The 24,864-nt window shown below is 51.8% G+C and overlaps 2 protein-coding genes across 3 annotated transcripts in view; both read right to left on the bottom strand.

The window, feature by feature from the left end:
- RAD21L1 (RAD21 cohesin complex component like 1) overlaps positions 1 to 6,931 on the bottom strand; it is a 9,993-nt gene extending 3,062 nt beyond the window's left edge. Inside the window, exons 1-8 of the mRNA XM_062504958.1 lie at positions 6,788 to 6,931; positions 6,499 to 6,628; positions 4,924 to 5,023; positions 3,855 to 3,961; positions 3,306 to 3,491; positions 2,600 to 2,701; positions 1,448 to 1,558; positions 199 to 428 (exon numbers count right to left, since the gene is read on the bottom strand). Coding sequence (XP_062360942.1) covers positions 199 to 428; positions 1,448 to 1,558; positions 2,600 to 2,701; positions 3,306 to 3,491; positions 3,855 to 3,961; positions 4,924 to 5,023; positions 6,499 to 6,628; positions 6,788 to 6,931 — 1,110 coding nt within the window. The remainder of the gene's footprint in view (positions 1 to 198; positions 429 to 1,447; positions 1,559 to 2,599; positions 2,702 to 3,305; positions 3,492 to 3,854; positions 3,962 to 4,923; positions 5,024 to 6,498; positions 6,629 to 6,787) is intronic.
- Positions 6,932 to 17,074: 10,143 nt separating this feature from the next.
- On the bottom strand, positions 17,075 to 24,215 carry PSMF1 (proteasome inhibitor subunit 1). Of its 2 annotated transcripts, none has more exons than XM_062504895.1 (7): positions 24,081 to 24,215; positions 22,855 to 23,007; positions 22,237 to 22,319; positions 21,462 to 21,638; positions 20,288 to 20,341; positions 18,292 to 18,450; positions 17,075 to 18,178 (listed from the first exon to the last, which is right to left on the bottom strand). In XM_062504895.1, the coding sequence occupies exons 1-7, from the start codon at positions 24,207 to 24,209 to the stop codon at positions 18,127 to 18,129; spliced, it is 807 nt and encodes a 268-aa protein (XP_062360879.1). In that variant the 5' UTR covers positions 24,210 to 24,215; the 3' UTR covers positions 17,075 to 18,126. The 2 variants fall into 2 exon arrangements, with proteins under 2 accessions (XP_062360879.1, XP_062360880.1); XM_062504896.1 differs by lacking the exon at positions 24,081 to 24,215 and adding an exon at positions 23,881 to 23,903.
- Between the last annotated feature and the right edge of the window lie 649 nt (positions 24,216 to 24,864).

The following is a 24,864-nucleotide window of genomic DNA, read 5'->3' as shown; positions in this document are numbered from 1 at the left end:
CCATGACCCCACAGATGATGAAACAATTAGTGGTGAGTGTGCAAACCAGCAGGTGTCCAGCTGACCTGTACTGCAGAGCAACGCTCAGTGCACATCTGCAGCCAGCTCCAAGTTCGGATCAAACAGAATCTGCAAAGCCTCTCTCAATCAGATCCCAGCTCTGCAACAACCCTGGCCCCACAAGGAACTGATCTTTACCTTTTGCAGCTGAGCATGAACCATAGGCTGTGAAGTATGGAACAGGAGTTTATCCACACCTCCCCACTCTTTCCACATCATCATTTTCTTGGTTGGGGGAGCAAGGTCCAGCGTGGCCAGGAGGTCTGTGCAGTTGGTGAGCTGCTTGTAAATGGTGTGGCAGCTGAGTTCCTTCTCTGCATCCACCAGCAGCTTCCTCTTCCTTTGCTTTTTTTTCCTCTGGGTGACAGCTACATAAAACAAGTATTAATAACAAGTCTTAAGGTCTATTCCTAGGACATTAAGCACACAAAAAAAGCCCAATGAATCAACCTGGCTGCCAACCTTCTGAACACTGCCTAGACTTGAAAATCAAAGCACAGGTGCACAGGCCATTCCTTCAAAAAGTTTCTATGACGTTTTCACTCTTTCTACTCTTTTGATAGGAATTCCCTTATGTTTAATTGGGGAAGACAAATGGCTCTTTTAATAAAGATTCAGGAGAACTTAATGAGAACACAGTCTTGAGCAACAAGACTGAATAAGCTGTCTTTAATCCATCAGGAAGTTAAGTGCTCCAGGAACTGCTGATGCACTCAAGATATATCATTACCTCATAATTAATATCTGTATTTGTCAGTTTAATCCTTTAGCAATTTAATCAAGATGTAAACACAAAAGGAAGATACAGATTAGTTTTATAGCCATAACTTCCTGGATATTATTTGGGCAGGCCGGAAAATTCCAGTATTTTAAATATTGCTGTCAACATGAGCTTGTTTATTCATAAACAGCCACCAATGGGATAGTGGACATTTATATTTCCTCTACAGAGGAAATGTAATACTTTTCACCTTGGATCTTGTTAAAAGTTCACAAACCAATGTTTTCCAAAGGCTTGACAGTTTTAATATTGTGATTTTTAAATATAAATGTCACTGATGTGTCACTGACAAAGTTTTTCAGGTGAATCTTCAGTACCACTCCCGAGGCCAAGCTTGCAATGCTACAAGTGCTGAAGAGCAACAAAACTTGAGTTGGTACATGGGAGAAACTGCAAGTAGAGATTTGGGCAGCTGAGATAAATTAACACTAAATTAACCCATTAAATTATGGGTTTGTATAATATTTACTGTAAAACAGAACTCTGACAGCAGGAGCAGATAAACTCTAAGGTGGGAATAATCTATATTGCAAGTATTTTCACTGCTAAGAAGCAAACCAAACCTAGTTAATGCAAACATTCATCAGAAACAGATCAACTTCTGACCTGTATCATCAACAGGCTCAAGCACAAATCCTTCTTCCTGGAACAAAAGGATTGTCTCACTCATTGCATCATTTACATCCTTAACAGTGGTGTCTGCACAGTTGGACTCAACTGCAAGAAAACCCAGCAAATAACTCAGATTAAAAAACAAAACAAAACAAAACAACAGTATGGACTAATTTCTTAATCACATGACAGAGAATGGTATCAGACAAAACCAGTGAGAAATAGGAAAATATAATATAATATAATATAATATAATATAATATAATATAATATAATATAATATAATATAATATAATATAATATAATATAATATACAAATTATATTGTTTATAATCTCACTTATGTCCACCTTCTCATACTCTGCCCTGCACACTTCCCTTCACTGATCCCAGAATGACCAGGCCATAGAAGAGACAGATCTGGAGAAAAACCCACCCAACAGAAAGTGTTTAGGAGCAAAGGTGTTTAGTTTCAATCCAGTTCTAGGCAAGTGCATGGCAGTGTGGACATTGCTGTCAACAGAAAAGGAACAAGTAGCACCAGCAATAGAGCAAGGAGAGGCAAGAGCCACTCTATCCCTTTAAAGCTGTTCCAAAATTCTCCATTTTAAACTAACACTCTGATGGGAGAGTAAGGATTTAAGATGGCAAAAATTTCTCAGGAATAGTTATCAAAGCTTAATTTCTTTCATCAACATCAAACCGAAAGAAGGTTAACAACACCTTTGTGAGCTACTTAAGTGTAATTTGTGGCAGAAACATGAAGCCAGAAATAGAAGCACAGAATTGTTTCTGTTGGAAAAGACCTTCTAAGCTCTCACCAGGAAAGTTCACTGTTACAGGACAGCCTTTTCTGGGTTTCTTTCCCCCTCAAAAGGGACATCATGCTGTGAGCAGCAGGATAGACCAACAGGATGCCACATGAAGGTGTTTCTAAGCAATGTCAAGTTACAAATTTGGAATCCCTAAATCAAATAAAATTATCCTAAAATGGTAGATGAAGCAGTTCAAGGGGGAATAAAAAGCAAAATAAATGAAGAAAGGAAAAAGACACAAGGATACTACAAAAAGCTAAGTGTGAGTGACATTAGGCATTAACACAGGAACAGAGGGTTTATGTGAGATGGAGCATACATTGCAAACTCACTGGCTGTGCTGTTCTCTGGCAGATCTTGTGACAAAGGACATGCTTCTTCCACATCAAGAATGTCTTTATCTAGGACATTTTGCTCATCCCTCAACAGGATTTCTTAAATACAAAACACATAGTTTTAATCATTCTAAGCCTTAGTAGTCATGAAATAGCCTGATACAGCCTAATGTTAGTCAAGGTTAATACTCTGCAAAGAAAGCAAGCTCAGCTTTTGCAGATGGCTGTTAGTGGTACAGCTGTCTGCAACAGCACACAAAGGAGGGGATTAGTCCCAAGTTTGAGTTTTCCACCTGGATTTTTTAAATTATGGCCTTGATAATGTTAACAGGTATCAATCTGTAAGGTTTACATAAATACTCTAAGGCATAATGATGTAGAAGCTCCTTTGCTGCCTTTGTTATTACAACAGTAAGGATAAAAATGCTGCATCATTTCCCTTTTGAAAATATAAATTAAATTGTTAAACATTTAAGCATAAATTTAATGCCTTTAATTCTAAAATAATAAAATACAGCCTTTAAACCAATTTGACTTGGCATTGTCTAAGTGATCAGAGATGTAGTGAAAAGGATATGTATGAAAACAACAAATAACATAGAAATTATTACAACGATTGCTTTGGTGCTGTCTTGACTTCTTTCCTGTAAGAATAAAAATATTTGGAAAGGTGCCAACTCTGTTTGTCCATGGCACACCCTACCAATCATATCTGCTGCATCCTCCTCATCCCCAAAATGGTCATCCTGGAAGCAGTAAACATCTTCGTGAAGCACAGATTTGCCTCCACTGGTGCTGGCTGAGTTGGGATCGGCCACCAGATTGTTACTGCTTGTCAGGACACTGCCCTCAAAGAAGCTCTTTCTTCTCAGTGCATCTGCTTCTTCATCTGGGGGAACACACAATTCCTGATTTCTCATCTGCGTGAGTTTTGGAAACCCAAAACCCTAATTTTTCAAGTGATTTTTTAAAGATTGCAAGACATCCCATATCTCAAATGGAATAAACAATAAACAGTGTTATCTAATATAGTAAAAGCAGGAAATGTTTGGTTCTCAGTCTCTGACACCAGATTATATTGCTTATACAGAAATTTTAAACCTAAAACAGCATGATAGGCCAATCAGCAAAAGCATGAAACAAATGCACCTTTAATCCCAGCTTTTTCACATGTGGAAAGGCCTCTCATAAAAGTTTCACATAAAACACACTTCCCCTTATGAAATACTTCCCCTTTCTCAACTTCTCTCACCGAAGTTTATATCACAGAGAAGTATACTGCTTTCATAATCCTCTGTAAGTGTGATTTCTTCAGCTTTGCTCTGATTCAAGGTAAAGTGTTCAGCAACATCAATGGCCCTGATGAGAAAAATATTATAAAAATATAGGATGAACTTAAACTCATTGAACATTCAGCTGAAATGCAAAAACTTGTTTCGACACAGCCTTCAATCCTGGGATTTTATTACAAGCCCCCATATTTCTCCATTTTCTTTTGCCAGTAAATTTGGGCTTTTGTGATTTTGTTCTCATCCAAGCCCTGGTATCTACCCTGGTATCTACCTTGTCAGAAGGTGACTAATTAGTGAAACATCTTTTAAATCAAATGACACAAGTCTTTGGGCAGGCAGAAAAGGCACCTTTATAGAGTCAGCACACTGAGGCACTTGAAAAAAGTGTATTATATTGTAGCTGTACTTACAAAATAATAAACTCTTACTGATCCCATCAAACCATATTTATGAGGAGGTACAGAGCAACCCTCGGTGGAAATCTCTTGTCCTGGACCTTCAGAGCATCAGAGCCATCAGAAACATGACTTACTCTCCTGCTTTTTATCAGTTTTCTACATTAATGCTGCTTTATGTCAAAAAAGCCTAAAAAATATGTTAGCTTTTTCTCAGGAGCCAGGCTGACTATTGCTGATAAAACACCCTAGCCCCAGAGAGCAGTAGAGCAGAAACAAAATAAAGTTACCCAGTGGAACAGTGCAACACTGTGTGGTTACTGGCCACATCTTTCGGGATTAACACTGATTTTTGTCTCTTCTCTTGAGGTTCAAAAAGCTGTTAGCATCCTTCACTCAGATAATTTAAAATCCTGAAGTCGAAGTTCAAGACATTATTTCATTGTCAAGGTCTGTTGATTAAAGGAAAACTACCCAAGCACAACGTCTGTGGCTGTAGCCTTGTAGAGCTCAGAATTTAGGAGAATTCAGTTATTAAATTGAAACAATCAAATCTGAGTCTCCATCAGACAACAGCAATATAGCTTTTACTTTGGAAAATACTAAAATGAATAAAAACTCGGGAAGCATTTACCTTACATCTGGTAGTGGTGCTTCAAAATCATGAAATTCTTCAGGTAATGTAATGGACTGATAAGCAGCCTCAAAGTTCTCAACTGGAAGGTCAAGAAGCCCTGAAATAAACAGACAACATAACAAAGTAAGTATCAATAAAATAAAAGTAGTGTTCTTTCCCAAGTAGGCATAATAAGCCCATAAACCTGTCAGGAGGGGCTGCTGCCGTTCTAAATCACAGAAAGGTAAAGCTTAGGCACCTGGAAGTGGAATTTCAGTTTCCATGTCCTTAAGATGACCTATTTTTTATAGACAGATACAAAAGAATCTGCTGCAACAGGACCTGAAATATATAAGTACTTGTGTTGGTGAACAGCTGCTTTAAGTCCCTGGAAGGTTCTCCCAGCTGACATTTAGCCCAGAGTTTTTCACAGCACTGCAAATGAACCACTGAGTTTTCCTTTCCTCTGCTCTGTCTCCATAACACTGCTCTCCAGCATCAAATAATTATGTACTCAGACTGCAATTACTTAGGAAACAGAGAATTCTGGAAAAATTCATGTGAGGAGGGATTTCTCAAGGTCATCCAACCCAACCTTTTGCTCAGAACAGGGTCAATTTTAGTCAGATCACTTTTGACTATTTCTGTTGATGGTGATTTCCCAGCATCCCTGAACAGCCTCTTTCAGCATTTTACCACTTCTGTTGAAATTTTTCTCCCCTGCTTCAATCTAGGTAAAGTCTCTGTCGCTGCAGTGGTGAGTGTTGTGTACTTTTGAGCTGTGTGGTGCTCTCCAAGTTGCTATAGGATCTATCTCCAAAACAGCTGCGAGTTGTGGCCAGCAGATTTCAGTTGATATAAAGGAAAATTTCTTCACTGAAAGGGTTTTCAAGCCTTGGCACAAGCTGCACAGGGCAGTGCTGGAGTCACTATCCCTGTAGGGATTTGTAAGACATGGGGTATTTGGGGACATGGCATAGTGGTGGCCTTGGCAGTGCTGGGGGAACAGTTGGACTGCGTTTTGGAGGGCTTTTCCAGCCTAAAAGATTCTGTGATCATATCCTTGAGAATAATGCAGAATAATTACTCACTATTTTGCAAACAGGCCAGGTCACAAAACACATTAAAACTGACAATAGACACTGGTGTTCTCAGGCTTTTTTTTAGACAACAGTGCCTCCCATTTATTGCCTAAGTATGACAAACATAGAGCCTGTTGGAAAAGGCTCCAGTCATCTCAGCTTCCTTCTCTCTGTCTACATGGCTAGAGCTCAAAACACACTGTCAGGTCTGGCACTGACACCATTAGACATGTTGTTGGTGTCATCAGAAATTAAAATTAATTATCCAGCAATGGAGCCTGAACTCAAGCATCTTCTTGTAAGCCCACTTAAGATACTGCTTCTGTTAAGGGAGTCGAAGACCTGAAATAGCACTAAATTAAGCAAGACTAAACACCAGCAGTAGGCACCAGTACACCCAGTTTTCTTTGGGGTCAGTAATGTGTATTTAACAGAAATATCCAAACATTAACTTTTAAAATGAGAGCTGTACAGGACACAGATAAAAAAAAATGCTGAATTTTGTGTATACCTGGGCGAAAGGCTGTCTTCATTTTGGTCAGAGCTTCACTGCAGTCTGCCAAGAGGTACTTTGCTTTCCTGTGGTAAATTCGCACCACCCCCAGGAGTAAGTGTCCAGAGGTTCGCAGAGCTATAGCAAACTGTGAAGATTCAAAATTAAAAAAATAAAATATTGTTCAGGAGCTAGTATTTTTTTGCAAAAATGCTAAAATATTACACGGAAGTAAGAGTTCGCTACAAGAGACCAACACCTCCTCCCCAGGACTCTCCAGGAGATCCCTCCTCATGCCACAGCCTACCTTTGGGGAGAGGATTTTTTGTATGGTGGCCTCTAAATTGCACTCAAAGATATGTGCCTTGGTGAGCTTCTTCTCCCAGTGGGCAGCCAGCCAGATTTTGGCCAGCGGCCCCCGCTTGTTGATGAGCAAATGGACATAGAACATGGTGCCTGGCCAAAGGTCTCAGGGCAGCCCTGACAAAATTCCCTGAGCTCTTCCCCTTGCAAGAGGAGATGGGCCCTGGGGCACCAAGTGGGATTAGGGATTTAATGGGATCTGAGGGGATGGGGTGCTATGGGGAAGGGGGAATTTAGTGCAATCTGAGGGGATGGGGGGACACAACCAGGCACTGAAGGGGATGAGAGGATTTATAGGATCTGAGGGGACAGGGCACCCAGGCAGATATCGAGGGGTTGTGAGGATTTAGTGGGATCCAGAAGGGCTGGGGTCACCCAGCTGGGTGCTGAAGCGATGAGGAGAACACCAAGAGCACCGAGGGAATGAAAGGATTTAGCAGGATCCTCAGAGGGAAGGTGGGGATTCGGCAGGATCCTTAGGGGATGGGTCAGGGTGGATTTAGTGGTGCCTGAGGGGACAGGGGGATCTAGCCAGGCCCTGAGGATTCACCAGGACCTGAGGGGATGGGGTGCCCAAGCCGCTGAGGGGACAGGGGACCTGAGCAACGCCAGGAGGGGCGTGGTGGATTTAGCGGGATCCTGAGCGATGGATGGGCACAGCCGGCCGCCGAGGGTCCCTGGGGGGGGGGGGGGGGTGAAGAAGCCCCGCTGGGCTCTGCGGGGATCCAGAGGGATTAGCGGGCGCTGAGGGTCTCGGCGGAGCGGGAGGTCCCTCCTCAGGCCTCAGCCGAGGGCGGGAAGCGCCGCGCGGAGCCCGCCCTCAGAGCCGGTGCGGGGCAGCTCCGGCCACGGCTCCGCACGGCCACGGAGCCCTCGGCAGGGACCTGCCGCTGGAAATGGCTCCCTGCTCCTTCCTGGGGATCACCGGCAGTACCCACACGTGCCCGGCACACACGGTGCTGCACCCCTCATTTTAGGTTTATGAGCGTGGAGAGCGGTCTCACTCTCCCCATCCATCTGTCCTATTCCCTGTCCTCTCTTCCTTCCTCCCATCTCCTTGTCTTTCCCTTCCCTGCTTCATCTTCCCCTCCTCGTCTCCTCCCAACCCGTTTTACCCTTGACATTCTAAGAGCCCGTTTGCAGTCACCGCCCCATCTCTTTCTCTGCAGGTGAGCAGCTCCTGCGTGCCTCCAGACACGTCTGATGAAACTCCCCTGGTGAAGGAAATTTGCAGAAGAAAAACCAAACCAAAACAAACAAAAAAACCCCAATCAAACAAGAAATCCCAAAACAACAAAAAAACAAAACCTCAGGTCAGACCTCTGTGCAAAGGGGCATGGCAAAAGGTGTTCCAGCCACCCCTGAGAGAAGACGTATGTTTGCACACTTAGGTACACCAAGAAAAAAATAGTTTGCCACCCTCTGGTTCGTGCTTTCCATGCTTTATATTCAGATAGAACACAGCGAGGCTCCCATTGCTCCCAGGCACAGTCCAGAGCATCAGCTGTTGCCATATCACAAGGCACCTGTGGTTTTCCCTGTCTCCCTGGTGTTAGCTGAAGATAACAAGATCTTAATTATCACCAGGAAAGTGCTGAACCTCATCCCAGTGCAGCTGTACAGCTGGTCATAGTGGCAAGCAGGGCTCCGTCCCTCCAGCTGCCTTTGGGCTGGGGCTCAGACATTTGGGGAAGGAGAGGGATTTTTGCTATAAACCATCCTTGGAAGTGGTGTATCCCCAACGGGCACTTGGAGGAACCTCCCACAGGCACCAGAGCAGGTATCCACTGCTCTTCCAAGGCACCAAACCTGTCTGTGAGCTCCATGCCCTGAAAGAGGGGAACCACCCTCACCGATGCCCACTGTGCAGCTCCAGCCCTCCCTGCCTGCCTTGCTGGTGGCAACAGCTCCCAGGAGCAGTTCGCTGGATCAGAAACCCCACCCATGGGGAGCACTGGGATGTTGTGTCTGGGGTACAAGAGACTGGCAGTGACAGGCAGGGATGCCGTGATGTGCTGGGAACTTCTGGTCCTCCCAAACTGCTGGATCTCTCGGTGATGTAGAGCTGGCTCCTGAATTGCCTGGCTGCTTTTTCTGTGACCTCTGAGTCACCTTGAGCTGTGCTGGCTGCTGGCGCTCGCATTGCCATAGGATGCTGTGAATGCTAAGCAGGCAGGAATGAAACTTTACCTCGGTGGTGAGGCTGGATAGGGGTCAGCACTGCCAGTGGGCACCAGAGAGCTGTGCACTCCCCAAAATTTGGTTGTGCTGCACAGGGCTATGTTAGGGAACAGAGCCAGGTCCACAGCCTGTCTAGCTCCATCACATTCCTGTTCCTGCTCTCCTCTTCTGCCTGCCTGAGGCTCCCATTTGCTGGCCCTCTTATCTGTGTTCAATCATTTCGTCTGAGGAATGACATGTTCCCATCCCTGGTTCCCTGTCTGGCTCCTTCATCCTGTTCCATCTCTCAGACTTCTTCCCTCCCTCCTCTTTCCTTTTCTTTCCAAGTCGTCTGTCTCTCCCCTCTAGCACTCCTGCAGTTTCATTGTGAATTTTGGCAGTGCTCCCTCTGACCTTGGCTGTCTCCCTTCTCTCTTTGCTCCTGCACTGGCAGCATAGATCTTGGCTGTCTCAGTCTCTCCGCCCCTTCCCTTAGTGCCAGCACCTTGGGCATGGAGTGGCTTTTGCCAGTCCCCACCCTTATGCTCAGCCATTTGGGATCAGACTGGGGAAGGTTTTTGGGCTATCCCCAAGGCCCCTTTAAAGGCCTGGGGTGCCCTCAAGCTCCCATCCAGCAATGGCAGTGGGATCCTGGGGCAGCACAGTGCAAGCAGCAATGCCAGCAGGATATATCCCTCCATCTCATCTCCATCACAGGTCGCCTCTTGAGCATTGCTGTGGGATTGGGGTGCAGGAGCAGCCCCCGGGCATTATTGAGCCCTGACCCCATGCAGGCTCAGCCCCATCCCTGTATGAAGGCAGGTGGGAGGCACAGCATGAGTGCCTCTGCTTCTGCCTCACAAATCCCCACCCTGGCTGGGCTCCTGGCCTTGGCATCCCTGGGTGCATGGGAAGCCACAGGGCTTGGGTTCTCCAGGACAGAGGGCTTGACCACAGACAGCTCTGCTCAGGAGCAAACTGGTGGCAGTTCCATCTTCCCAGGGAATTTGGCGATGGTGAGGCAGCAGATCTGCTCCTGCCCATCTGTTCACAGTGATATGCCCGCCTGCTCCAAATCCATCTTTTCCTGCTGATTTGGGACAATCTGTGTCCCATGACCTACTTGTCTCCAAACATCTCCTGCCTGCCTGCGATGTGGGTTGGTACTAAAGCCTCTCTAAATGTAGTTAATGTGTCAGGATGCACTTACATTTATATTTAATTCTGCTTCTTGGCCCACTTCTGGCTGCATCTCTGGGGACACTGTGCTGGGAAGCCTCTGTGTTTCATAGAATCACAGAGTCACAGAATGGTTTGTGTTGGAAGACACCTTACAGATCATCTTATTCCAATGGCAGGTCCATGCCCTTACTGCAGCTTAGAAACTGGAGGTGCCATGTGTTGGTCCAGAGGGTTCCAGTCAGCATAATGGATAGACACTGTGCATGGATAGGTGCTGAGCCTGGATTTTGTTGCACCTGTGCAGCCCTCACAAAACACAAATGCACCTCTTCATTTGTGTGCCACACCCTAAAACTCTCTGACCCTTTTTTATCCATTTTAGCTATACCTGACAGAGACTTCAGAGAAAATCCCTGCCCTGTCATGACACAGGTGGCAGGAGACCCCCCATCTGACATCTCCACGCTGAACAGAGCCCAGTGTAGCTGCAGAGGAACACACTGTGTGCAGGGACAGGGTTCAGGACACAAAGGGGACAGGGTGGAGGGCATGAGGGGCATCCCTGCAGCCCCAGCACTGAGCTCACCCAGTGCCTGCAGCACTGGCTGTGCTTGTGGAGATGCTGGAAGCATGTGAAGGTGTTGAAGGGAATGGCAATGTGATGGACAAACCTTCCCGGCAGCTGTCAGCAGCCCACCCGCTATTGCTTGGGATTTACATCCACATCTCCAGGCACTGCTCCAAATGTGGAAATAGACCACGTCGTATGAACAAACCAGGGAAAGCGTGTGGCTGCCAGCAGGTCACTGCTAGGGCACGTGCCTGGTCTGGTGCCAGGTCAGGGAGAAGAAGACTCCAGGCACTGACACGAATGCTCTGGGAAAAAATGGAATAAATAATGTGCGCACCTATGTGGGGGTGTGTGTGTGTGTCTGAAGGAGGGATGCCATGGGACTGCAGTGGCATTGTGGCTGGGGCCAGGAGCTCCTCTGTCCCAGGCTGGAGCATATCATACCTGGCCCAAACCTAGGTCAACCCCCACCTTCCTCGGAATTTGGGGACAGGCTGGGCAACGTCCACATGGGACCTCTCTCTGCTGTCTTCGGGGCTTCGGATGCTCATGCTGCAGCCCCAGTGTCTCCAGCCCAGCTCCACCTCGGGTCCCACAGGGAACTGCTGCTTGTGGGAGACCCCACACAAAACCCACCGTGCTGCTCCGTCCTCTCTAAAGCCCCTCCCCACGCAGTCTCCGGGGTGTCCACGGAGGGTCCCGGTGGTGTCGGGGGCGGTGCACAGAGGGGTCCCTGTTGCACAGGGTACGTGCACAGCAGGTGCCGGTAACGCACCTGGGCGTGTTCATGTGAGTGCATGTGTGTGCCCCCCGTACGTGTGTGTGTGTGTGCGCGCGTGCGGCGGCCGTGCGCGACCGCAGCTCGGGGCACCCACCGCCCGCCCCGCGGCGGCACCGGCACCGGCGCCTGCACCTGCCCGGGGAACCGGGGAGGCGGCGGGGGTAGGCAGTTCGACGCGGGGGGCCGGGAGAGGAAACGGGGCACCTCGGTGCGGGCATCGGTGGGGAGGGCAGACCTGGCGGAGAAGCGGGAGCGGAGCCGGGAGCACGGGGCCACAGCCCGGTGCGGAAGCGGGGAACCGGAGGGCAGAGCCCAGCGGGAGAAGAAGGTCCGGTGAGGGGCAGTTTAGTGGAGTCATAGGGACAAAGGTCCCCACAGGGGTTTTCAGACGGATTCGGGAAGGTGGGTCGCGCGGTGAGAGCCTGGTTTGGGAAGGTGGAGAGCCAGGTGGGACGACCCGGTTCGGAGAGGCAAGTGCCGGGTTCAGAGAAGGGGAGCAACCCGGTCTGGGGGATCGGCTCCGGGGAAGAGGGACAGTTCGGGCGGGGGTCTCAGCTCCGAAGATAACCCGGTTCGGCTAAACGGGATCCCAGGAGGAGCAGCCCGGTTCGGAGACCTGCGGGGTGGGATTGGCATCCCAGTCAGGCGAAGCTACTCCGGGGAGGGGAACCATCCCGCCCCCGGGGTTCGGCTCTGGTGTGGGGAAGCATCTCGGTTCGGAGACCGGTCTCCGACCCAGAGGAGCATCCCGTCCCGGTTCGACCGCTCACCTTCGGCCGCGCAGGCCGGCGGCGGTTCCATGGCGTCCCCGCGGGCAGCGGAGCTGCGGAGCGCGGACGAGGCGGCGGCCGCGGGTGCGGGGGCTGGTGCGGTTGCGGGGGGGCCGGTGCCGGCGGGCCCGGGGCTGGCGCTGGCGCTGGGCTGCGCCCTGGGCGGCGCGGCGCTGGTGGTGCTGGCGGGGGCCATTCCGCGGGCGGCGCGGCCCGACCCCGCGGTGCCGGCACGGCAGATGGAGCGGCTGGAGGCTCGGGCAGCCCGGCTCCGCGCCCGCCTCGACCGCTGCACCGTGGCCGGGCTGGCGCTGCTGGCCCTGGGCGGACTCCTGCTCGCCGCCCTGCTGCTGGCCGCCGCCGCCGCCCGCCGCCGCGCCCGGGCCGCTCGGCGCACCGGTGGCACCTATGGCTCGGTACGGCTGCGGCTGCGGAGGGTATCAGCTGAAGGGACGCGGGCGCTGCTCGAGAGCCAGCTGAGCCCCCCACCCCAGCCCCTCGAGGGGACCGGCTCCTAGCCGTGCGCACCCCAGGGACCCCTGCTGCTGGCAGAAACGGGGTCCACTTGCTGCACTCCAACACTGATACCACTGGGTGAAACTTCGACTACGCCAGCCTTCAGCCACCATTCTCACCTCCTTGAACCCTTCCTGACTGGTGCTCTGGCTCAACGGACTTAGGAGGTTTTGGGGTACTCCACCAGACTGCATGGCCCTGGCCTGGGTTGTTTCCCACCACCAGCACTGGAACAGCATGGCCTTGGGACCTCTCATCACCTGCCCTGCACCTTCCTGGATGGAATCCTGCCACCAGCATCATGGTAGTAGTACAGTCAAGGCACCCATGGGATTTCTCTGCCGTGGTCAGTTGCAGCCTGGGCTGGATGTGAAGCTGAGCTCCTTCCCACGGTCAGGACCTGACTGCTTTTCCTGACAGATTTGTTTCTGCCATCAGTGGCCATTTTTAGCAATAGTTTCCTATAAAACTCTGGCACAGAGCTGGTGCTTGCACTGCTTTGGGCAGAAGAGGAGGCAGCAAGCGTGCCCACCACTCATGGGGTGGGGTCCAGCCCCCTGCCACCCCCAGTCCTCACACCCCACCAGCCCCATTTCGCACAGCAGGATGAAGGCCAGGACACACACCTGCACAGTGCCAAGCATCCCGCTACCACCAGCAGACCTAGAATGGCCTCTTCAAAAACCATGGTGCTCTGTAGAGAAGAGAGTGGATGATTCTCCGTGCCTCGAGGTGATGTGGTGGCTGTGTCCCACGCTGGCCTGGCAGTGCTGCTGGGGTGTCCCCACGCTGGCCTTTCTGCTTATTCAAGGACCATTGTCTGTGGCGTGGAGGCAAAATTACATCTCGGGAATTAAACATGAAGCGTCATTAAAGCACAATGTTCTGTGGAAAGAGAAATGGGTATGAGCAATGTGCTGGGAAAGGGAAATAATTGTCCCACTGGAAAATGTAGACCCACAAAAGGTGCTGTTTATCATGAACTGCCACCAGTTTTCAATCCATCCCATAAGCTACCCACTTCAGGAATTCTTAGGTAGGGACAAATCCCTCCAGACAGCCTGACACAAAGAAAAGTGATTTTTACATCTGGTTGCCTGGGTAGGGTTTTATTCCAGGGCTTCCAGTGTCTCCTCGTATGCTGGGAATGGTATCCTCTGCCCTATGTTTCCACATAATTCTTCACAGATTATTTTTCCCGCTGTTGTGAAGTGCCACATGCCTCTCTCCCTGTCACCATATCACCAGCCACACTGTGTAATTTTTGTAGGAAAACAGGAATAATTTGCCAGGAAACAACCTTTAATCACCTCACACCTGCAATCCTAGCACTCAAGCACCTTTCCCTGGGATGAAACCATACTTGGAGTGAAATGGGTGGCTGAGCCCCAAACAAGCATCGCCTGTCTCCAACAGCCCTGGGACAAATGGCTTTAATCAGAGCCTGAGGGGCCAAATGAAGGGTCCAAGGAGAGCGGTGGGACAAATGTCATTGTGGCTGTCACTGAGGGACTCTAGGGTGGAGGAGGGATGCCATGGGAGGGAAGGGAAGGAAAGGAAGGGAAGGGAAGGGAAGGGAAGGGAAGGGAAGGGAAGGGAAGGGAAGGGAAGGGAAGGGAAGGGAAGGGAAGGGAAGGGAAGGGAAGGGAAGGGAAGGGAAGGGAAGGGAAGGGAAGGGAAGGGAAGGGAAGGGGAAAGGGGGAGCTCCGAGTCTTCCCAAGCAAGGCTCTGCCTTGAGAAGGCAAATGTCTGTCCTGCAACTCAGCACTGGCCCTGCATTTCTGGATTAGAAAAATAAACCCGTTAGATGGAGAAATCACCCTCATCCTTTTTTTGTTGCTTTAAATAGAATGGAAGGAGTGTTTTCAGGATGAAAAGCTGAGCCTGGTGAAGGTTACAGCTGCTAAGCACCTGCTGTATATGAGCACAAGAAATACTGCTGTGGATTATGGCACAAGGCTGCTGAAGAAACTGCGGGAAGGGGCTTTTACTGCTTTGTCAGCTTGTTGCTGGACTGTGCCTTGAGTCCCTGTAAGACTGGGGGAAGCCTCTGTGTGGAGAGAGGTATATTTACAATGAACAAACTGTGTCAAAGATGGTGGGCTATTAAAGAATATTCCCCACTGAGAACTCCAGGGTTGGTATGTAATCTTGTATACAACCTCCCCTGGGCTGAGGTGTAGGGTGGCTGTGGCAGAGACACATGGAGCTGTCTTACCTGGCTGTCCCTTCATCACTCTGGCAGGCACTGGGAAAGAGGCACCAGCATGTGGTGCTTAATGTGCAGGAGAGTAGTAGGAAGCAATCCAAAATATCCCAGAGTGCTGAGAAAAATCTGGCTGGGAAAGGCTGATGCTGTGCAGCTTGAGAGGAACGAGGGTCAATGACTCTCCAGTCCCCCAGCGCTGGTGTTTTGGGGATATCTTACTTTGTGCCAGGGGTGAGCAAAGCAAGCAGAGAGGGCCCAGTATGTCTTTCCCAGTTCCACAAAATGGGGGCTGCTTTGTTTTCCTGCTGGGCCACACACACGGCTTCCCTGTACCCAGGATCCAAAGGATGTAGCACCGGCTGAAGGGTAATTAGCAATGCTGGGGGGTTCTGCCATCTCATCGGGAGCATGCAGGCAGGTGCTGTGAGCTGGGCGGGCTGGCAGATGGCCTGAAGGACTCTCTGGGGATCCTGGGCCATTACCAATAATCCAGTGCCTCTCTTCAAACGAGTAGTGGAAGTGCTGCTGCTGGAGGTGGGAGGCTGAGCCTCTGCCAAGACCGCACACCCAGCCCCAGCCACTCCTCACAGCCTTCCCATAAAAATTAACGCGGGGTGTGTTACTGTGCTCCCGTGCATGTTAATGTTTCCTGTCGCTTAGGGCAGAAACAACAGTGCTAGGGACAGGGACACATGGCTGAAGGCCTGAACTGTCTCTCCTGCTGAAGGGAGACCTGCACCTCGCAGCCACTGTGGAACAAACCTGCAGTGGGGGTGGCTGCACCCCAGCCATTCTCAGGGAATGGGGTTTGTGCTGGCCACAAGCCCTAGAGATGGAACAAGGAATGTGCTTGTGTCACTGGTCTTCAGGATCCACCTCTGCCATGCTCCAGGTTCCTTTGGTGGCACCCAGGCCAGCTGTGGGGACAGTCTTCTCTTCCCACTCTCCTGTGACATGGAGAGGAGGATCCTTGCCTCCTTTTACCCATCCTTTCTGGAGAGTGGATGGCTCAGCCCTGGGAGCCCAGAGGCTCAGGCACAGACCTGCAGCAGACACTTGTCCCCTTTGGAACCCACTCCCCTCCTCTACCACCTGTTTCCCAGCTGCACAGCACTGTGGACCCGCCAGGGCCGGGGGCTGCAGACAAAAGCCAGTTCCTCACCCTGCCGCAGCCTCTCCCCGCTCTGACTCGCTTTAATTAGCCCCATCAAAGCCGGCTGCGCCTCTCCCTCCTGGTACGTCGCAGAAAATGATTAATTCAGGCACAGAAAACAGCCGCCCCCCGCAGAGGGGGCCTCTCGAAGAGGCCAAAGCTGTTTCTCTCCCCCATCCCGTCTCTCAACCCCGGCAGCAAGACTGGAAGCTTCTTTCTTCTGTAAGGAAGATATGGATAGGCATAGGCTGTCCCAGGAGCTGGGGGGGACAAGCAAAAACAATGGCCTCACGAACCCTGAGTCTCTCTCCATCCCTCCCATGCTGCTCTGGTCATGGGCACTGCCCACAGCCCACCCGTGGGTCTGCAGCTGGGAACTTACCCTGAAAAAGCTCTGGGTAGCGCAGTGGGTCTCGGCTCAGAACCAGCCCCTCCATGAATGGGGGTCCATGCATAAGCCATGGGGAGATGCAGGGGATGCTCCAACTGCTCCCAGCACCAGCTGGCCTTCCCTGGTCCCACATGTGCAGGGCCCAGGGTGGCACACACCATAACGCAGCTTTGTTAACTGCATTTGTAGGCAAAGAGGTTTTAAAAGGAAAAAGCCTTTTGGGAAAAGAGATAGATGAGGGGATCCCTTCCCCCTTTTTATTTCTGCCAACGCAGCTGCGTGCAGTGTTCCAACAGCACTCAATGCCCCGGAGAGGCAATTACTGCAAGAGCAGGGATGGGCTGTTCTCCACTTCATTTTCCTAATACAGTTACATCGTCTTGGAAAACGCTGCTGCTCAGGGGAAGGTACAAAGCGGGTTCCCAGCATGGATCCTCTGCCTCAGGAAGGGCTCTTGGGCTTCCCTTTGCACAGTAGAAAATAGAGGGGCCACCTCAGTAAGCATCAGCACAACACTGTTGTCAGGTTTTTATTTGAGTCTCATGAACATTCTTCCAAGAGATCAAACCATGAGAAGAAAAACAGTGTGAGCCCCTGACAGGAGAGATGAGCTCAGGCCCAAAATCAACTGAGCTGAGGAGTCTGTGGGGAGGGGAGTTATCTAGAGAGCTCAGGAGCCTGAGCCATGTGTATCTCAGCCATTCCTCTCAAGCCAGCCAGGCAGAGCCACATGCAACAAGACTGGCAGTAGGAAAACATGTTTGAGAAACCTCTTTTGCAAAGCTCCCTCCCTCTTACTCCAGATCCACACAGTGCCCAGTGGGAACCCCTCACCACACTGCCTGCACTGCCTGCCACACTTCACAGGCAACCCCAGGAATGAAAATCACCACAGCTTCAGGGAAGAGAGGGGGAAAGGTGAGCCAGGAATTCAATCTATGTCTCTTCTCATCCACATCAAAGCCTTTTCTGGTGCTGCTCTTCAAAGACAGCAAGCATGGGCATAATCCCAACTGCTGTTGGGGGTCTGCCCATGGAGACCATGTAGGCTGGGCTTCCCAGCCCTTCAGTCAGTGCCTTGCTCAGATACAGAGCAAGAGAGAAACCCACCCTGTGGGGAACCCGCTCCAGCTGTCCCCTTCAGGAGGTTGCTGTGGCTTCCTGCAGAGGAGCAGCACGGAGCCAGCTCCCTCCTCACACCCACCGCTTGTGGGACCACAGCAGGAAGCTCTGCCACCCCAGAGAAGCAGAGGAGAGATCCCACAGCACCCAGGCCATTCCCAGAGCGTCGCACCCCATGCTCCCACCTTGGTGGGTGCAAACGGCCGGGCACCCTCAGAGGAGCAGAGAAAGAAATGACCTGCTACTGCCTCCTCTTCCATTCTGCAAACAGGGAAGCCTTTATAGCTGATGGGACACATGGGAATGTGGCCCAAAACATAGAGAAGGAAAACGCTGCTGGAAAATTCACAATCCATCAGACGAGGAGTGAAGAGGCAAAGTGCCCGTTTCCCAGAAGACTTGTTCATGAGCAGCCACATGGTGACTCCTCACATGAACATGTCATCGTAGCCTGGAGGAGGAAGGTGGTCAGGATCTGGCCTGTAAAGAAATTCAGAGCAGAGTCAAACAGAAGTGAGAGCTCAGGCCTGCAGCAACAGGGATGAGCTGGGATCCAGTGGCAGGCTGGACTATCAGCATGGCCAAGGACCTACCCGGGTCGCCCAATTCCTAAGGGACCAAAGGGATCAAATCTGGCGCCTGGTGGAACAGCTCCTGGGGGAAGCCGGCCTGGGATGCCTGATGATGGGTCAATGACAGGCTGCGGGACACCAGAGTGGAGAGGATCCACAATCATTCCCCCACTCCGACCTCTGGAGAGAGAAAAGGCAGAGAAGGAAATGAGATTGGCACTGGAGAGAACTGAAGAAATGCTGAGCATGGGAACAAGGGGTTAACCTGACACATGGCATGTGGGAAAGAAAGCCCACAGGATGATCCAGTGAGGCAGCCCATGGCAGAAAGACACAGAGCCCTGAAGAGTATCCCAGAATTATCTTGAGTAGGAAGGCATCTCAAAACTCATTTAATTCCAACTCCCTGCCATAGGCAGGGACATCTCCCACTAGACCAAGCTGTCCCAAGCCCCATCCAGTCTTGAACATTTCCAGTGATGGGGCAGCCACAGCTTCTCTGGACAACCAGATGCCTGGGGTCTGTCTCATAACCCTCACAGGAAAGAATTTCTTCCCAATATCCAGTCTAACTTAGCTAGCTGTCAGTGGGAAACCATTCCCCTTTGTCCTGTCACTTCAGGCCCTTGTCTAAAGTCTCCCTCCAAAAAAAGCTCTCTTAGAGCCCCTCTGGGCACTGTAAGGAGTTCTAAGGTGTCCCTGAAGCCTCCTCTTCTCCAGGCTGAAGAAGCCCAGCTCTCTCAGCCTGTCTCCACAGCAGAGGTGCTGGCTGTTCCCCCAAGAACAGACCTGCTGGCCCTCACTGCAGACCCACGTTCCATCCCTGCTTCCCATCCTGCCCTGTGCAGTGTTGCAAGAGCCGGCTGGGCTCCCACAAGCCTTTCCAAAGAGCTGCCTGGAAGTCATTTTCTGACCACGGCGGCTCCTCGGAGCTGCCCCACGCTGCGAGTGCCATTCCTCATGGTCGGCTTTGTGCAAATGTGGCTGGAGCCTCCGGACACTGCTGCCATCATACAAGTCATTAACAACCGTGCTAATGAGTTCCATTAGGCCAGAACAGCTGCCCAAAGTGCCCCGGGACAGCCAGGTCCCATGAGCATATTCCTGGGAGTCTGGGTCTCCAGCCCCAGCACTGGCAGGTGTCAGCATACAAATCTGCTTCCATTTACCATCTTTTTTTTCGTCATTTACACAGAAATGTCTGATGAAGGGTTGGAGGCAGCAAGAGAAACAGGGACACCCTCCCCCCAAAATGAATCACCTCTTCTGGTCCAATCAGGTTTCCTTCCATCCCCCCAGCTCCAGGCCTCTCTTTCCAGCTGAGCAGAGACATTTTTAGCTGTCCCTTTTCTAGCCAAACCCATGGAGAAACAAGTCTTGCAAGAGGGGAAAAAATGCCATCCCCATAGGAGAGTGGTTCCAAAGAGGAGTCTTCTCTGGGCTGCAGGACACTCCACAGTGACACCACAAGCTGGTTATTGTCTGACTGCGTGCTTTTAACTGGAGCGGAAGATGACAGGTTCTCCTTGCCTGACCTAACCAGATATCGAGGATGTATCTGTGGAGCTCAGTCTCCCAGACAGCCAGCCTCTGCCCAGGCTTTCTTCAAGTGCCTCAGACAGCCGGGAGGCTTGAAACAGGACTTGAGAATCTGTGAACTCGGCTTTTCAGCCTCCCCTTCTGCAGACTGCTGGGCTGGAGACACAGCAGCTGGTAACGGTTTAAATTAGAGGCTTACATTCACTTAACGACGTATTCAGCTTTGATTTACTGCAGGAATTACTGTGTGTTAAATGAATACAAGCTGATTATTAAACAGACACAGATTGCAACCTATCATCTATGCAAGAGACGGGATCTTATTACGATATTAGAACCATATTGAGCTTTAGCAACTGTCAATTGGTCCCTCACAATTTGACTGAGCAACTGCCCCCACTCAGAGACACTTGGCTGGATACTGTTTGACTGGTCTCCAACCACCTCACATCCCCTAAGCAGGGTGAGCCATACTCACCCAAAAGGGTCCAGGTCTTCTCCACCAACAGCAAAGGGACTCAAGGGGGAAGGCCTGAAACAGAGGACACAGCAAAATGTTCAGGTAGAGCAGAGAAGCTGAGTGGAGCTGCACCCATGGGTGCCCTCCCATGGCAAACAATGCAGCACCTGGAGGGCACTGGGATCTGTGGGATCCTGCATGAGGGGGCTGCTGCTCCAGGGTGTTGCCAAATGAAGACACTGACATGTGTGGCAGCAGCTTGCTGAGATAAAGGGAACCCTGTTGTTCCCCTTGTTGTTCCCACTTCTTGGAGCAGGAGCTCCAAGCATGTCCATGTATACCAGGAGTTTCCATGTCAGGGGATCCATAAGCAGTGCTGGGCTAGGCCGGGCTCTCCAGCATGTCCCAGCCAGAGGCACAGTCCCACTTCTAGGAGAGTGGGGACAGTGGGGTGGTGAGCCTGCAGCCAGCTGGCACATCTTCCTGTCAATAACCCATGCCAGTAACATGGTTTCAGAGCAGTGCCCAGCTCCAGCCTGTCTTCCCGGGCCTCTCCCCCAAGAGCCTCTCCTCTTCCCGGAGCCTCTTGCACCCTGAGTGGCAGCAGACAGCAGTGGGGTGACACACAAGACAGAAGCTACAGCAGTTCCCCAAGAGATGGCAGAGCCACTGCAATGTCTCTTGACTTCCAGCCAAAGGGTATCACAGTGTGTGTGAGAGGAGGGAACCCACCTGCCACATAAAAGGGATGACTGGAAGGGGCCAGAAAAGGATGGCAAAGCAGGTGCCATGTGTCCTCTCTATCCAGCATTGCCAGCAATGGTTCCAAGGGCAAAGTGGGGTCAGGAAGAACAGGAAGACGAAGTCTTGCACCCCATCCTGGCTGGGTGCACCCCACCCCACAGTGCAGGGCCACTGCCTTTCACTCCACACCTCACCTCCCAGCCCTAGATCCTGCCTGTTCCCTCCTGCGTCTGTCAGTCCAACACATAGCTCCAGAAAAGCCCATCCCTCTCCAGCAACCAAATCAAACCCAAATGTCCAGGCTGATCCAGCTGGGGAAGGTCTGGATCCTTTTCACTCTCCATGCCACATGGGTGAGATGGGGACCTGCTGTGCAGTTTGGGGAGCTGTGCCAGGACCACATCCCCTGTAACAGGAGGCTCTGAGCAGCCACACACTCTTTACTCACCTGGATGGGGCCCTTGTGCCCATTGGCTGCCGGGGAGGGACCCGGAGCGGGTTCTCATCCCAGTGCATGTCCTCTTTGAACTCAGGCTCCTTTCTGGTCTTTCCTGCAGGGGGCCCGAGGGGTGCAATGATGCCTGAAGTGATTCTTGTCCTCAGATCCTCAGTGTTCTTGTACACCCTGCAGCAAGGAGAGGGAAGACAGTGGAGTGGGGTGGCCAGGCCATGGCACCAGGACATGAGGTGCTGGACAGGCTGCAACAGGCATGGGGAGGGGACAGACAAGCCCAAAGTGTCCCTTGCACAAAACATGTCCCCCACTGGCAACACAGAGGGGACAGGAAAGGGTAACAGCACACAGGGCCACCAAAATCTTTACCCATTTCATATGAGCAAGGTGCCCCCCAGCCACTCTCTTCTGCTCCAACCCAACCAGTTTGCACTGGAGGTAAGCAGTTGACACTGCAGACATGGCTGAAGCTGTCACACTCCTGGGCAGCGTCCACCCAGCACAATGCTCTGGAAATAAATGTGCTGGCCTGGCCTTCACCAGGTGGGGTGGCCCTCCCCTGGGCTCCAACCCATGATCCCATTGTCCTCTATATCCCTCATGCCAATGCAGAGGAAGGCAGGGAACAGAGTTCTGGCTGCATGTCAGGGTTGGCCTGGTTTTGTGCTGGGGAGTAAGACATCCAGCTCCTCCCAACCTGATTTCTGCCCCCCTCTCCATGCCAGTAGGACATTTGCTCCTGCAGAAAATACCAGGAAACTGAAATTACTTGTGGAAATCGTCCAGGTGCTCTGAGTTGATGTAGTCAGCCACTGCCAAGGTCACATCTGCCACCTTCTGAGAGCTACGATCCTGGTAAAACACAGGTAAAGCAGTGTGAACAGCCTGGCAGAGCTGTGAATGAGGGACAGAGAAGCTACAACAACAGCCCCAGGCTTAGGATACAAGGAACGGGGCCCACCTGCTTCCTCCCATGTCCCCGTGCTGTGCCTGAATCTCCAGAAGCAAACCCTAGTGTAGAGCAAGATTTTCTCTGCTCCCTCTCCCCAGTTCAGGCTTCAAAGGGTGAAACACTGAGCAAAGCCACCTGGAACAGCTGCTTGTTGGGGGCTGCAGAGAAGTCCTGAACTGGGAAAAGGACAGAAGCAGGGCAGCTCCTGCGCTCAAGTGTTCAAGGCCAACTGTCCTACTGCCCTGACATAGCCAGGGTTTGACCACCTTCATGCTGAGCCACATCTGCACAAAAACACCCCTTGGGTCTGCCTCATCCTGAGGGACAAACACCACTTACAGGCAGAACAAGCAAAAGCCAACATTTAAGAAATTGCCCCCGGTGCTCTTTTCAGCCAAAGGACCCCAAACCTACAGGGGCTAAGTGGGTGCTCACCATGACGTTGAGGATCATACTGTCCTCCACCATGATGGCCTTCAGCAACAGCTCCTGGGTGTCATCTGTGGACTTGTAGCGCAGTGTATACACCTCCTTGTTGGCTTCCCAGCTGACAGGTAACAGCTCTGATTTCCTTTCATCAGGACCTGGCTGCAAGAGAACAGACAGGCTGCTGAGACCCTGCCCAGGAGCCCAGCATGAACTCCTAGGGATAGGGGTCTTGGCTGCACAGGGAGATCCAGGAGGGAACTGAGGTGTCTGGAAGGGGATCCCTCAATGCCTTCCAGGTTTTGACAGCATAAGCAGGACTGTATTTCCTACAGGCTGGCCCTGCCTGCTTGCCAGCCTCCCACAGCATCCCTGCACTGGAAGACACAACCACTCTTTACTGAGCAGAAGGAGGTCACAAATACCCAGACTAGGAGATGATGCTCTTCCCTGCCAGACACCTTCACCTCGGCAGCATGATACAGAGCTGTCTGGGGCATGGGGGAAGGCTGTCATCATGTCTGTCCCAGCCCCACATCAGTGCTTCTGGGGAGCCCTGCCCTATACTGTTCCCTTCTATTGTTCTGGGGAGAGTCTTCTGCTGTGACAGTGCCCTGCACCCTCCATTACTCCCCAACACCACATCAGGTACTCTCCCAACACCCATCAGGATCCAAATTCACTAGACCTCCATCTCAGCACTGGGTCCAGAACTGGACTGTCCCACCCTCTGGTATTGCTCCAACACATTTCTTCCTCAGCACTGGATTGCACACCTCCCTTTTATTACAATGTTCTGCCTCACTACGAAATTCCACTTAGCTCTATTGTCTTCCCAGAGTCATACTGATCGCACCAGCGTCAGGATCTCCCGTCCTGCGACATCCCACAGACCACCCCCAGCATCAGGACCCTTGGCGCCCCCAGCACCGGGATCCTCTCAGCACCGGCATTATCGCAAAAGCGGCATCCCACTACAACACCGGGACCCCCCAACACCGGGACACCCCCAGCCCCGCAGCCTCCCGCTCCGACCTCCACAGCAGTACTGAGGGCCCTCGGACCCCGCCCCGGCCCAGGTGCCCCAAACACCGCCGGCGCCGCCCGGTACCCCCGGCCACGGCAGCGGTCGCCCGGCTCGACCGCACGGCGCCGGCGAGCGGCGCTAGGAAAGGCCGAGGCTTCACCGCGGCCTACCAGGCCTCCGCGGTGGCGCAGCGCTGCTCGGCCCGTACCTGGTCGCCGGTACCCAGGCAGCGGTAACCGTGCCGAATCAACTCCCAGTGGATGCCACAGACCAGAGCGTCCTGCGGACGGGAGATGGCGGGCCTTGCCCAGGCGTACAGCGGCTCCAAACCGGCCATGGCTTCTCCGGGCCGGGGCGGAGCCGGGGCCGCACCGCCCCTCACTAGAGGGCCCCCGTCCGCTGCGCTGGGCCCGAGCCGCCTCCTCCGGCCACAGGGCTACTGAGTGTTCTGTTGTGCTCGGCACTGCTGAGGCTCTTCGAGTTTTGGGGCCGGTCTCGGACCCCCCCAGGACAAGAAGGCCATTGAGGGACTGAAGCGTGTCCCCAGAAGGGAATGGAGCTGGGGAATGGTCTGGAGCACCAGGAGCAGAAGGGGAGCTGGGGGATCTCAGCCTGGAGGAAAGGAGGCTCAGGGGGGACCTTTTCTCTCTCTATAGCTCCCTGACAGGAGGGTGCAGCCACGTAGGGGTCGGGCTCTGCTCTCAGGGAACAAGGGACAGGACAAGACGAAACAGCCTCAAGTTGTGCCAGGGGAGGTTTATTTTGGATATTAGGGGAAATTTCTTCACCAGAAGGGTTAGTGATGGGCTTGGTTGTGCTGGGGCACAGCCAATGATCTACTCAATGATCTAAGTGGGTTTTTCCAACTTAAAGGATTTCATGATCTTGTGAAGGGTGTCTGCCCAGCACCATCCAACAAACTCCAGGTTAGTCACTCTGAGCCTCCCCTGCTCCTGGCTGTTTCTTGTCATCAGAAAACCATTTGAGTCCAT

This window comes from Cinclus cinclus, chromosome 18 (assembly GCF_963662255.1).
Source record: "Cinclus cinclus chromosome 18, bCinCin1.1, whole genome shotgun sequence".
Taxonomy (NCBI): Eukaryota; Metazoa; Chordata; class Aves; order Passeriformes; family Cinclidae; genus Cinclus; species Cinclus cinclus.
This window is presented reverse-complemented; position numbering and strand designations above follow the sequence as displayed.